Raw genomic sequence first — 12,846 nt, 5'->3', positions numbered from 1 at the left:
TTATCTAATAATATACGGTCTGAAAACGTATTTGGGACAATTGATTAAACCGGTAAACAAGTCTACCAAGGTCAAGAAAGTTAATATCAGCTTGACTAGAACACCAACACACTCTCTATTAAAGCATGGTTATCAGCAAGCAGCGCATGAAGCATTAACATTTCCAATCACCGCGTTGGCATGGCAATGTTAAAGCTATTCTTCCTTTTCATGCACGTTGTTTCTCTGTTGTGCTTGAAATCTGGCTCTTCTTTTGTAGCTGGGTTTATGCAAGGCGTGAACGAGACTGACCGTCTAGCCTTGCTTGCATTCAAAGCAGCCATAACCAGTGATCCCTTTGGAGCTCTGAACTCATGGAATGAATCCACCCACTTTTGTCAATGGGTTGGTGTAAAATGTGGCCGCCGACACCAGAGGGTCACCGGGTTGAGGATTGATCATAAGAAACTATCGGGGTCTGTTTCGCCCCACATCGGAAACCTGAGCTTTCTCAGGAATCTATGGCTTCGCAACAACAGCTTGAGTGGTGAAATTCCCCCAGAACTCAGCCACTTGCGAAGACTACGAGAAATATCATTGGAGAACAATACCGTTACTGGTGAAATTCCCACAAATCTATCTAGTTGCTCTAACCTTCTTGTCCTTGAATTTTCTGGTAATAGGCTGACAGGGAATATTCCTGCTGAGCTCGGTTCTTTGAGTAAGCTCGAGGGGCTGTATATTGCGAAAAACAATCTAGTCGGAGGTTTGCCTTCTACTAGTGGGAATCTATCTTCTCTTACATTTATTTTTGCAACTGACAATAAGATTGGCGGTAATGTGCCAGATACTCTTGGTGGGTGGAAAAAATTGAAAGCTCTTCAATTAGCGTTGAACAATTTGGTTGGTACCATTCCTTTCTCAATGTATAATCTCTCTTCTATCGAAATCTTAGAAGTTTCAGAAAACCAAATTGAAGGCAGCCTTCCCTCAGACCTAGGAATTACTCTTCCTAATCTCCAAGTCCTAACTCTTGCTAGTAACTTGTTTACTGGTTCCATTCCTATCACAATATCCAATGCCACCAAACTAGCTTACCTGTTCTTGGGGCGAAACAAATTTATAGGAAAAGTCCCTTCTTTGAAAAATCTGCCTGATCTTAAGAGTATAGTGGATGACTTGAGCTTTCTTGACACTTTGACCAATGCCACTAGATTGTCCGTCGTGGGTCTAGCCACCAACAACTTTGGAGGTGTGTTGCCTGAATAAATCAGCAATTTCTCCACTAAATTTGAGTTTTTGAGCTTCGCTGAGAACAAAATAGTAGGGAGCATCCCATCTGGCATAGGGAACCTAATCAATTTGCAGTTTCTTTCCATGTCCATCAACCATTTAAGTGGTAACATTCCTTCTGATATCGGGAAGCTTCAAAGGCTGCATATTTTATACCTCGATGAAAATAAATTCCATGGGGAGATCCCGACAACTTTTGCGAACTTAACTTTGTTACTTTATCTCAACGTATCTGGAAATTATTTTCATGGGAACATCCCTTCACATATGGGTAAATGCCATTTTTTATTGTTATTGTATCTTGATCATAACTATCTTAGTGGTATAATACCCAAAGAAGTTGGCAGTCTCTCATCGTTGTTGGATCTAAACCTTGCCTATAATAAATTTAGTGGTTCCCTTCCGTTAGAAATTGGACTTCTCCAAAATCTAGAAAAACTAGATGTTTCCCAAAATATGTTGCACGGTAATATTCCAAGTTCTCTTGGTAGTTGTGTAAAGTTTACATCACTAAACATGAAAGGGAACAAATTATGGGGCACCCTTCCATCATCTTTGGCTACTTTGAGAGGTATGGAGGAATTAGATCTTCTGCACAACAACCTCTCAGGAAAAATTCCAGACTACTTGGATGACTTTGTCTTTCTAAGGAAACTAAACCTATCATTCAATGATTTTGAGGGTCCCGTACCAGAAAGAGGTGTATTTCAAAATGCATCAGCCTTTTCTGTTGAAGGAAACAAGAAACTCTGTGGGGGAATACCTAAATTGCAGTTGCAACCGTGCAACTCCAAAGGGTCCGGAAATAAAGGATTTACTCCTACCATGAAATTAAGTACCTTTATACCCTCGGGGCTTCTAGGGCTGCTTCTGTTCTTGTGTTTCCTTTATTTGTGTTTGTTTAAAAGGACAATAAATGTACCGTCAGTCAAAATTTTAGGAAACTCATTTCCCCAATTGTCCTACCAAAGTCTACTTAAAGCGACTGATGGCTTTTCTCCAACCAATTTGATTGGTATGGGTAGTTTTGGTTCAGTATATAAAGGTGTTCTTGATGAGGGTCAGAAAGTTGTTGCAATTAAAGTACTAAACCTTCAATTCCGCGGTGCTTCCAAGAGTTTCCTTGCTGAGTGTAAGGCCTTGAAAAGCATCAAACATCGAAATCTTCTAAAGGTAATCACAGCATGTTCAAGTGTCGATTATCAAGGCAACGATTTTAAAGCTCTTGTGTTTGAGTTCATGGTCAATGGGAGCCTAGAGGAATGGCTCCATCCAAATGAAATCGAAGAATATGCCCAAAGGGAATCAAGGCATTTAAACATCCTACAAATGTTAAATATTGCAATTGATGTGGCATCTCCAATTGATTATCTTCATCATCATTCCTCCAACCCAATACTTCATTGTGACTTAAAGCCGAGCAACATACTTCTAGATGAGGAAATGGTTGGACATGTAGGTGATTTTGGGTTAGCTAGATTCCTTCAAGAAGCTACATATAGCTCGACTACAAATTAGTCAAGTTCAATTAGCATAAGGGGATCTGTTGGTTATGTGGCTCCAGGTAAATGTTCCTCTTAGACTCTAGTATAATTTCTCGATCATTTTCCTTGTCACCTTCTGTTATGTAGACATTCTTTTGTGTTCTTTTCTGTGATTCTTACTGACTTGAGTTAACCTAGTTTACGTGACAAATAGGTGCCCCACAGAGGTCTTTCTTGAATCATTGTGAGGATGTAGAAGTGTCTAAAATCTTAGTTTTCTACCTGGTTCCGTAAGTGAAAGTAAATATGTCCCATTTTCTGATTGTTTCTTGTCCCTTTGATTGCATCCATAGGGGTAAAGAGAGAGGCAATTTGTTGTTCTATATGTAGTCACTTGTTGTAATCTGTCACTAGTATAGTAGTACCAATACCCAAATGAGAATCTTGCTAGTTATGCAGCCAAGTAGCTATGTAGCACTAGTACAAGCCCATGATGTTTGTAAATTAAAGAATATTAAATTAGAAAATTCAATTTTAGTTAGTTTAACTTAGTGAACTTTATTTTTGTTATTAACCTTTTCGAAAAAGATAAAATATGGTGAATTGAAAATAATTTCAAATAAAAAGCTTTTTTATGGAACATACATTTCAATATACGTGGATTATACCTTTTGTTCCACGTTCCATTCTTGTGTTAATAGGAGCTGGCTATGTGGGAGTTGGTTTATGCTGTTATTCATACTTAAATGTAAATGAAATAGCCACTAGATGAAACTTTGGCACGGGAAACACAATCTAGCTACTTGTTCTTTCATTAGTTTCTTTCCTTCGAAGACAAATATTTCAACGTATAGAGTTTTCAATTTTTCAAATATATTGATTAATCAATAAACCAACAACCTTTCTACAAATTTTTGTGAGAAAGTCATCGTTAATCTGTCAATAGTAAATAAAATTCAGATGGTTTGACTGTGAATCGAGCTTGTGTCAAGTCTGTAATGTTTTTCTCATGACAAAAGCCACAAACCAACCACTTTTACCATGGCAAGGACAAGTCTTCGTCATCTTTCTTATTATATGGTGCCTGAATTGCAGAGTATGGATTGGCAAATGAGTTGTCAACATGTGGTGATGTGTATAGTTATGGCGTCCTCTTATTGGAGATGTATACTGGGAAGAGACCAACCGATGGCATGTTTAGCGATAGTCTCACTCTCCACAACTTTGTTAAGATGTCTATTCCTGAAAAAATAGCAGAAATTGTTGATGCAACATTGTTTCAACAAAGAGAAATGGGGGAGGCCAGTTCAAGTATCGACAACAATCATAGTCAAAGCTCTAATACCAATTGCAAAATTCAGGACTGCTTGATTTCACTACTTAAAGTTGGAATCGCTTGTTCAGAAGAACTACCGACACATCGACCGAACATCAATGATGTTGTTCCTCAGTTGCATGCAATCCGAAACACTCTACTTGAAATTGGAGTTCATTGAGGCAAAAAGAGCCAGTATTGTTGGTCATCACAAGTTGGTATTACCCCTTCACTTTCTTATTAACTTGAGAAGAAACATTCATCAATATCTAGGACCACTGCATTTTTGGCACCAGGTGGTGAACAACCTCCAGCATTACCATTTTGGAGTTGGCAAAAGTCAGCCATGATCCCTCTCATTCAAGCATGATGATGGTTTCAGTGTCGAATGCAAATTTCATTTGGTATTCATATTTATTCTATACAATAAAATATGAGCAACGAGATCTATATGTATGCTAGCTAGCATACCTGCTGAAAAATGAATTTGGTACCATACCAAGAAAATTGATTTTGATCATACCCCATCCACGAGTTTAGTGATCTAATTATTTTCTTGACTGAATATCATCGTACCCCATCCAACTGTTTAGTGATCTACTTATAATTTCTCTATCATGTCCTAGGTACCTAAGGTCTAACTGGTCTTGAAGACTTGTTGATGCAGCTTGTTCCTTTGTCGTGTTATCAATACCATCCTATGCTTTTATTTCCAGTTTTGTTTCATTATATTTAGTGTCTTTCAATTTTCAACTTCCATGATCAAATGTACTTTACAATAAGGCCATGACTAGCAATGGCTATCCTGTCTTAATACTAATGTAATGGATTCTACAGTTGGCACCTTTTAGCCTCTATGACAGTACTGGTCTATATAATGTCGTCTTCATGTGACACAATGGTTTTCAATTCTTCAAGATAGGTTTTGAGATAGATTTTACAACGTTAGGCGGATCATGTTGGTTAAATCCAGTAGATGATCTGCGCTATGTTCAGATTCTATACAGAGTACGAGTCTTGAGAATGTTGTTGGTGATTATTGATATGGATAGCTACCCTAATGGTGGTCAATGAAATCCTTGATTTTGTTACAATTACATTACAAGGGGAGGTTGAATCGGAACTCTCTCCCCTTTTCTCCCTTGTTTCCAAAACCTTTAATTGCTTTCTAGTCTAATTGAATCAAACTCAAACTTCCAATCTTTTCCGGAATTAAATTAGAAACAAATCGACAGTACCGTAACTTAGATTTTGCTCCGTGTGAACTATCCTGGACTTAACCACTGTTCTTCGGATATTAATTAATTCTTGGATTTACAAATTATAGTTTTGGAATGCAAATGACATATCAAAGGTCGAGACCTAGCTAGATTCCTATGTCCTTCTGATGCAGCCGAAGGATCCCTCCTTCCTTCATTGAACCTGGACATTGCAGCAGTTAACTGCATGGCTGTTGATTAGCCCATGATGTGATTTTCATTGCTGGATTAATACCCATGTTTAAGTGCCAGCAGTTTCGGGGAATAACTCTGGCAGCAAGCAACTCAGAGGTCACCTTTGGATATATATTGTGATCCCGTTTCCTGTCTCAATTTTGGATTCCATAGAGCAGTTTACTTCTGCAAGCAACTCAGAGGTTGCCTTTGGTGATTTATGTCATCCTGTTTTCTGTGTTCACCACTCAATTTCGGATTCCATATAGCAACTTAATTACTTCAGAATTGTTCTTTGTATCAGAGAGAGACTGACGCTGGTTTAGTTTGCTAAGGCGGTTGTTGGTGGTGTTCCACAGCCGTGGTCTAGTCATGACAGATGTCATTCAACCTCCAACACCCTTGCTGAGGCGGTGAATCTGTTTTAAAGAAACTTTTCATAGAGAACTTGGTTCACTTGTGAGTTTGTTTCAGTTCTTTGTAATAGGTAATTTCGGTTTGTATATTATGGAATTGTTCTCTGGAATTTTTGCCTATTGTATTCACGTTTTTCCCAACAAGATTACCCAGTACTAGATCTGGTAGTAGCAAGTCAAGAATCACCTGTTCGATCAAAGTTGCACCTTGGAACATTTTGAGGTAAAAGGATACCTCAGAATCACGACAGTAGCTAGCATTTTTCTTCGTATTTCAAAGTAGGTACAATTGATCAGAAACTGACTTCAGGGTCTTCAGCTTATTACCTATGTCTTATCTATTACCCATGAAACTGTTTACGAGTTCTAATAAGTTTATTTCTTTCTCCTCGTCTACGTGTGCGAGAACTGCCGTGTCTTGCAATACTCTTTGGCGCAATAGCTAATCAAGGCAGCGCATATTGCTTTGGCTATGTGACACAGATATTTGCATATGCTTTTCCTCTTCCTTTATTTTTGCTCAAAAGTTGTAACTTTACGCTTGTTAATTTAGTTAAAGAAGGTTATGACTTGTAGCTCTTGCATATCACGTGTGATTAGGGAGGAACCTATGATTTTGAAGAAAAATTAGCATATCATGAAATGATGCATGCCTTTCAAGATATGATATTGTTGTTTTTGTTCCTTGTAATCAACCAATTCTTATCATCACTTAGAGGACCATAAATAACATGGTAAGTACATATCATCCCCACTCGATTGGGAATTCCGGTTCACACCAACATCGGTAAATTGTAAGTGTAGAAAAAGAGAGGGTTCGAGTGAGTTCTGGCTATGAACAATCGTTTTGGCCTCAGTCGAACAGCATGTCTCTGTCCTATACGTACTTGACTATGGTTTCGTGTTGCTATTGCTCCATCTCCTTCTCCTTGGATTTTATTGATTTGGAACTTCTACATGTCTAGTCCGCGATTTCACACCATTGAAGATGACGCTAAGAAGTAACTCTTGCGTAAAGGCTAACGAAAAATTTATGTGCGGGAATTTGGTATGAAAATGCATGACCTCTGTATTTTGGAAAGAAAGACTTGACTTATGGTGTCATGCCATCCTTTTTTTTCTCCCTTGTGTTATACGCTGAAGGAATTATAGTTTTCAAAGTCCATTTGTTTGGAAATTGGGGAGAACCATTGTGCTATGCGTTGAAGGAATTATAGTTTTCAAAGTCCATTTGTTTGGAAATTGGGGAGAACCATTGTGTTATGCGTTGAAGAAATTATAGTTTTCAAAGTCCATTTGGAAATTGGGGAGAACCATTGAAATGGATTCTAATTTCTACACGTCTATTCTGAGAGACCATAATATTGGAATTTGGAAAATATTTGCACAAGACTTGGACCTTGGGGTCCTGACATGCTTCAGATGTAATAAAAAAAAAAAACCCGGCTCCGTTTGTTTGACCATAAAATATTTTACCCATTTTCAGGTGTTTGGTTGCAAAAACTTTTGTAAAACATTTTCCTCAATAAATCTTTTTACCTTATAATGTGTAAAATGACTTGTCCAAAAAATCCGCAAGTTGTTTTCCTAGGTGATTGGCATGTGAAGTTTTGGACCTTTAAGGACATAATCAGTGGGCTTCTGGGTGAATAGCAGTGGTGCTGGCTTGGTCGGGTATTTTCCTATCCTAAAAAGTTATCGTGGTATTCTTTCGTTCCACACCAAATGTATGTGAGACATTTTCGTCACAACCTAATTTTGGAAGTCAGCCAAACTACAGAAAATAAACAAATTTATCACAATTTATCACAATTTTTCACAATCTTAATACCACTTTATCACAATTTTTGTGAACACCACATTTTATTTTACGTTAAATGTTAGAAATTTACCATATTTTTATTTAACCAAATTATCATGTGCCTTTATTGAGGTAATAAATTTATCATGTTTGTCATCATATTCCGGATGCAATGGAACTAATTTATCGTATTTTTATATTAATGTAATAAATTCACAAATTTTGTCAAAATTGGATATTACATGGTAAAAATAAATATGAAATAGCAAACATGCATGGTAAAATTGGATCTTAGATGATAGATCTTTTCTAATAAACATGTTAAGGATGATGAATGCGATCCATCACAATGATTATGATTAAAATAATTACACTACAATAAACATGGTAAATCTAATAAGAACCTTGTCAATGTGCTAGATGTAGAGACCCATAATTATTTTCTCAAATTTTAAATGTTTAATACTCCCTCCGTCCCACTTTGTTACGCCATTATTTCTTCTTGGGATGTCCCAAAATGATATGCATATTTCAAAACTTTCCATTCTTGAATGTCAATTTTACCATTTTGCCCCTCATTTTCTTTTGTACATTTAAAAGGGTTAAAATTCCAAGAAACAAATGACCACCACCACCTCCGGTAGGTGACTTTTCCGGCGACTACCTCCGGCCGGTGAATTTGTTTAAAAAACCACCCACGACCGTAAATTCACGCAATTTCACAGTGTGAACTTTGCAATTTCATTTAAAACACCACCCACGACCGTAAATTCACAAATTCACAGTGTGAAATTCGCAATTTCACACAATTTCAGAGTGTTCCTCAATTTCACAGTGTGAAATTCTCAATTTCACACGAAATTCGCACATGCTCCGACTTGATTGATCCTTAACAGTGCTTTTTTAAATTGTGCTAGATTTGGGCGTGTATTGGTACACAAAAGTGGACCGGCCCGTAATTTTTCGATACAAAAACAACTTCATTTCATTGTCCAAAACATACAGTTATGTGGATCATAGCCACCAGTATCAACCAAAAGGATTGGTAACAAGCTTACAAAAGGTTAATTATACCTAAACATGAAAAGAACAAAAAAGGGAGAAATATAGGATTTGTGTTTGCTACCATAGCAGACCCTTTACAAATTTTTGTTATAGGTAGCAGACCTTTTTACAAGTGCTTCAATCTTCATACAAAATCACAGCCCTTTACAATTGCTTCAAGCTCCATACAAAATCACAGCCCCAGTTGCTTGAAGTTTCATCCAAAAACACAAAAACAAAGTTCTTGACAAAGATGTCATCCAACCTGAAAAACATTTGAAAAGAAAAAGGAAAAGAAATTAGTCAGTAATTTTGCTGTTGTGTGGAAAAAAATCTAAAAATGAGTAGATCATTAAAATTGAAAAAAAAAACTACCGTAAAAAAAATGTTAGCATACTTCAATTGCCTCCATTTTGTAGATGAGCCATAAAACTTTCTACCAAATATTGGTCACATTGAAGTTGAGTAGGCAGGTTATCATCTCTCATCAATCCACCCTTTCCAATATGTGGCACCTTGTAACCCACTCCCCCATTAACCTTCATGATCTCAATCATACAAGCTTGTAATGTCAAGAAGACATTATCTAGCGTTTGAGGTGATAATTCTTCAAAAGCACTTACAACAGCATAAACAAGCTCATCAATATTTTTTGGTGCTTTTTGATATTGCAAACTTTGAATTGCTCTAAAAAAACCAAGATCAAGAACATTTAAATCCGGACTGTTGGGAGGTTGGAATGATAAACGAATATCAAATCCATCTTTAGAAGCCTCTTTGAGAAACTCCGCATCAAATTCATGAATGTGAGGCCTCGCATTATCCTATTGAATCAAAATTGTTTCGATTCCATTGCCCCGTGGCCATTTAGCTCGAATAGCGGGTAAGACTTTTTCGATCAAACACTTGCGAATAATCTCTTTAGTAACCAAAACAACGACCTTTGTTTCCAAAGTACCCGCCACACGGGTTTTTACTAGTCCGTTTGGCTGGTTCTTTGTATGTGAAGGGAAAAATTCCAATCTTATTGGAAAACTCTTGATTTCGGGTGGCGTCAAACCTTGGTCGAGCTACGGCCGTTGGGAACATAACTTTTGTAATGAAATGTTTGCTTTTGCAAGTTCGTAGGGGCTCATTTTCGTGGGAAAGTAGATAATACCTTTCCGACTCTTTAGTCATAAAAAACCATTTTTCATCAATATGCACGTAATTGAAAGTGTGGAAGAAGAAGATTTTTAGGAAGCAGATTATGGAAGGAGTTTTGGCGCTAAGAGGAGTAGAAATTTGATGGAGAAGAAGTAGGAACAAGAGAGAAATGCACAAGATTTTTAGGGAGCTGATCGGTATGGAAGAAGAGGATTTTTAGGAAGCTTAAGTATGGGAAGGAGTTTCACGTTGGTGGAGAGGAAAAAGTGAGGAGTGCAGTTATCCATTAAAATTGGGGTAAGATCTGGTAGAGAGATTTAAGGAGAAATTTTCTCCCTCCTAAATTCAAAATTTAAATCTGAATTGAAAGTGTGTAGAAATTTAAATCTGAGTTTAAAGTGTGGAGAAATATGGCGGGCAAGCCGGAGTAATTTCAAAGTGTGGAGCAAAATGGCGGGCAAAAACGTTAGCATTTGAACCGATCATGAATCAACAGGCAGGTGGGGTCCACTTCAGGTCCCGCATGGATGATCCGAGCCATTCAATAATTTTGTTCAAAAAAATTGAGTTGGCCCCATTAAAAATCAGCTCAATTCGATATGCGAATGTATTCAATCCAATCCTTCCATTTTTTATTCAGATTATAGGTCTATAACCTGAATAAAAAATGAAAGGCTTGGATCAAATACTTACACATATCGAATTGAGTTGATTTTTCATAGGGCGCACTCGTTTTTTCTAAAAAAAATTATTGAATGGCTTGGATCATCCGTGCGGAACCCGAAGTGGACCCCGCGTACTCGTTGGTTCTTGATCAGTTCATATGCTATTGGTACCAATAACACCTCTCGGCACAATTTGAGGCCATTCTCTCTCCACTGACATGACAAGAATTTCACAATGTGAAATTCAATCGTCAAATTCAATCCAATGCATAATTTCGGTTCATTTTTTTTTAAAAATAAAATTTGGTACAGTACTAAGATTTGTCAAAAGGGAAAAATGGTAAAATTTACAACAAGTCCATGTAATCATAACATTTCTTTAAATTACGTGAAAGTCAAACTAGGCATAACAAATTGGGAAGGAGGGAGTATGTATTTGGATTATTAAAGTATGGATAATGATATAGATATGAGTTGGGTCAATGTGAGATGACTTGTAAGTTGTGGGAGTTGACGTAACACAATAAGAGTGGAAGGGTGTAAGTGTTATATGTGCTATATAACTCAAAAAAAAATTGGGGCAAGGAAATCACTTTCCCTTTTTTCTGTCTTTTTTTTTTCTTCTTGCACGCTGTCTTCTCTCTCTCGGCCGACTCTCTCTCTCTCACCTCTCCTCCAAACTTCTCTCTTCGATTTCATCGCCTTGGAATGAGATTTTGGAAAAATCCCAAGTACTAAAGTTGTTCTACGCGACAAGGGCTTCCTATCCATCCGAGAAAATTCATGATCGGAGCACTTCGAAGTTTCCTCCATGTTCGGGCATGCTTCTAACCTTCGAGGTAGGGATCTCCTGCCTTCTTTACATGTTTAAGTGTTAGTTTGATGTACAAGAATCAAGTTTGATCATCGATTTTGAGTCTTGAATAAACCTAGTGTATGCTGAAAATTTCGTGGGTTCTGGAAATCTTTCATTCTGGGGCCCTTCTGCTAGGAATCAATTTTTGGTGTCTCATAACTGTTAAAGTACGTTTCAATACGAAGATTTCGGTACCAAGATCATGCAAAACCGATAATCACGCAATTAGTTATGAATTTTTGAATACCGGCTGTTTCCTGGATGTGCGAATCTGTGAGTGGCTGCTTTCTTTTATCGTCCTGGGCATGTTGAACGCCTTGGGTGGCTTTGGGTCTTTTACAGGAGATATATATTTAAGTTAAGAAGGGATTGGCGTTGGAATCAAGTGATTCGGTTAAGTATACAACCTTTGGTGAATTTCTAAAACAGGGTTAGTTAACTAGTGCGAAAATGGTTGCGAACATGTTTTTCTCTGGATGGTTCGGTTAATTTCCTCTTGTTCCTAAACCTGGAATTTTTACTGAGTGTAGGGCTTGTAGTCGTGCAACTTTTGGCGTTGGTTTCAATATTTTTGGGTTTAAGATGAAAGAGTTATGATTTTTCAATCAATTTTACTTATTCCCGCATAGAATCCGACAGCACCGGCGGACTTTGGTAAAATGGCCATAACTCCTAGCTCAGTACTCGAAATGACGCACCGTTTGTTTTGTTAGAAACTAGACACATAGAGCTTTCCAATGATACATCTCATGCATCATGGGTATGTTCGAGCGATAACAGATTTGCATCCAAAGTTGACCCAAATTTTGCCTTTGCACCAGTTTCACTGTTACATTGAGCCATAATCGCAAGGCCATAGTAAGGTCACCCGAACTCTGTTTTTGACGTATGACCTATGGATCGAAGAAAAAGAAGTATACTTTTCAATGGTTTAAGTGTCGTCCTTGAATTCGCGTTGTTTAATTGGATATAGACTAATGTAAGTGATTAACTTCGCCAATTTGACATGTGGGGATACGATGGATTGATCTAGATGACTAGGCGTTGGATTAAAGAGAACTTGTGGTGTATAAGGGATAAGCATTGTTGGTGTATTGACATTGATGTTGTTTGATACTTAGAGAAAAATAAATAGTTTTTCCTCTTTATGTGCTTTATCCATGGGTTGGTTTAATATGCGTGTTTTGGTATGTGGGTGTTGCCCTCTTAATGGTTTTAGTATATTAGACCCTGTTATGAAGTTTTATTGGCAAGTTTATGTCATGAGTGTATGTTGATTATAGAGAATAGACTCGGGGTGACTCTACGCTCGAGGGAATTAGACCCGAGGTGACCCAAGTGATTATTATTGAGGGAATAGACCCGGGGTGACCCTACGCTCGAGGGAATTAGACCCGAGGTGACCCAAGTGATT

General features: G+C 37.6%; 1 protein-coding gene, 1 long non-coding RNA gene and 1 pseudogene across 2 annotated transcripts; 2 read left to right on the top strand and 1 right to left on the bottom strand.

Moving 5' to 3' along the window:
- Positions 1–180: 180 nt before the first annotated feature.
- Positions 181–1,248, top strand: LOC131328588 (probable LRR receptor-like serine/threonine-protein kinase At3g47570). Its single transcript, XM_058361516.1, has one exon. It carries the CDS (start codon positions 181–183, stop codon positions 1,246–1,248), a length of 1,068 nt encoding a protein of 355 aa, XP_058217499.1.
- Positions 1,155–4,957, top strand: LOC131330047 (probable LRR receptor-like serine/threonine-protein kinase At3g47570; annotated as a pseudogene).
- A 3,723-nt stretch (positions 4,958–8,680) lies between these two features.
- Positions 8,681–9,900, bottom strand: LOC131330113 (uncharacterized). Its single transcript, XR_009200968.1, has 2 exons — positions 9,163–9,900; positions 8,681–9,030 (listed from the first exon to the last, which is right to left on the bottom strand). It is a non-coding gene; the product is annotated as an uncharacterized LOC131330113 (long non-coding RNA).
- Positions 9,901–12,846: the final 2,946 nt, after the last annotated feature.

The sequence above is a fragment of the Rhododendron vialii genome, chromosome 6a, assembly GCF_030253575.1.
Source record: "Rhododendron vialii isolate Sample 1 chromosome 6a, ASM3025357v1".
NCBI classification, from domain to species: Eukaryota; Viridiplantae; Streptophyta; class Magnoliopsida; order Ericales; family Ericaceae; genus Rhododendron; species Rhododendron vialii.
Note: the sequence above shows the minus strand (reverse complement) of the source record. Positions and strands in the feature narration are given on the sequence as shown.

Excerpts from the sequence above, each read along its gene's own strand:
- LOC131328588 (XM_058361516.1), top strand. The coding sequence starts at position 181 with ATGGCAATGTTAAAGCTATTCTTCCTTTTCATGCACGTTGTTTCTCTG.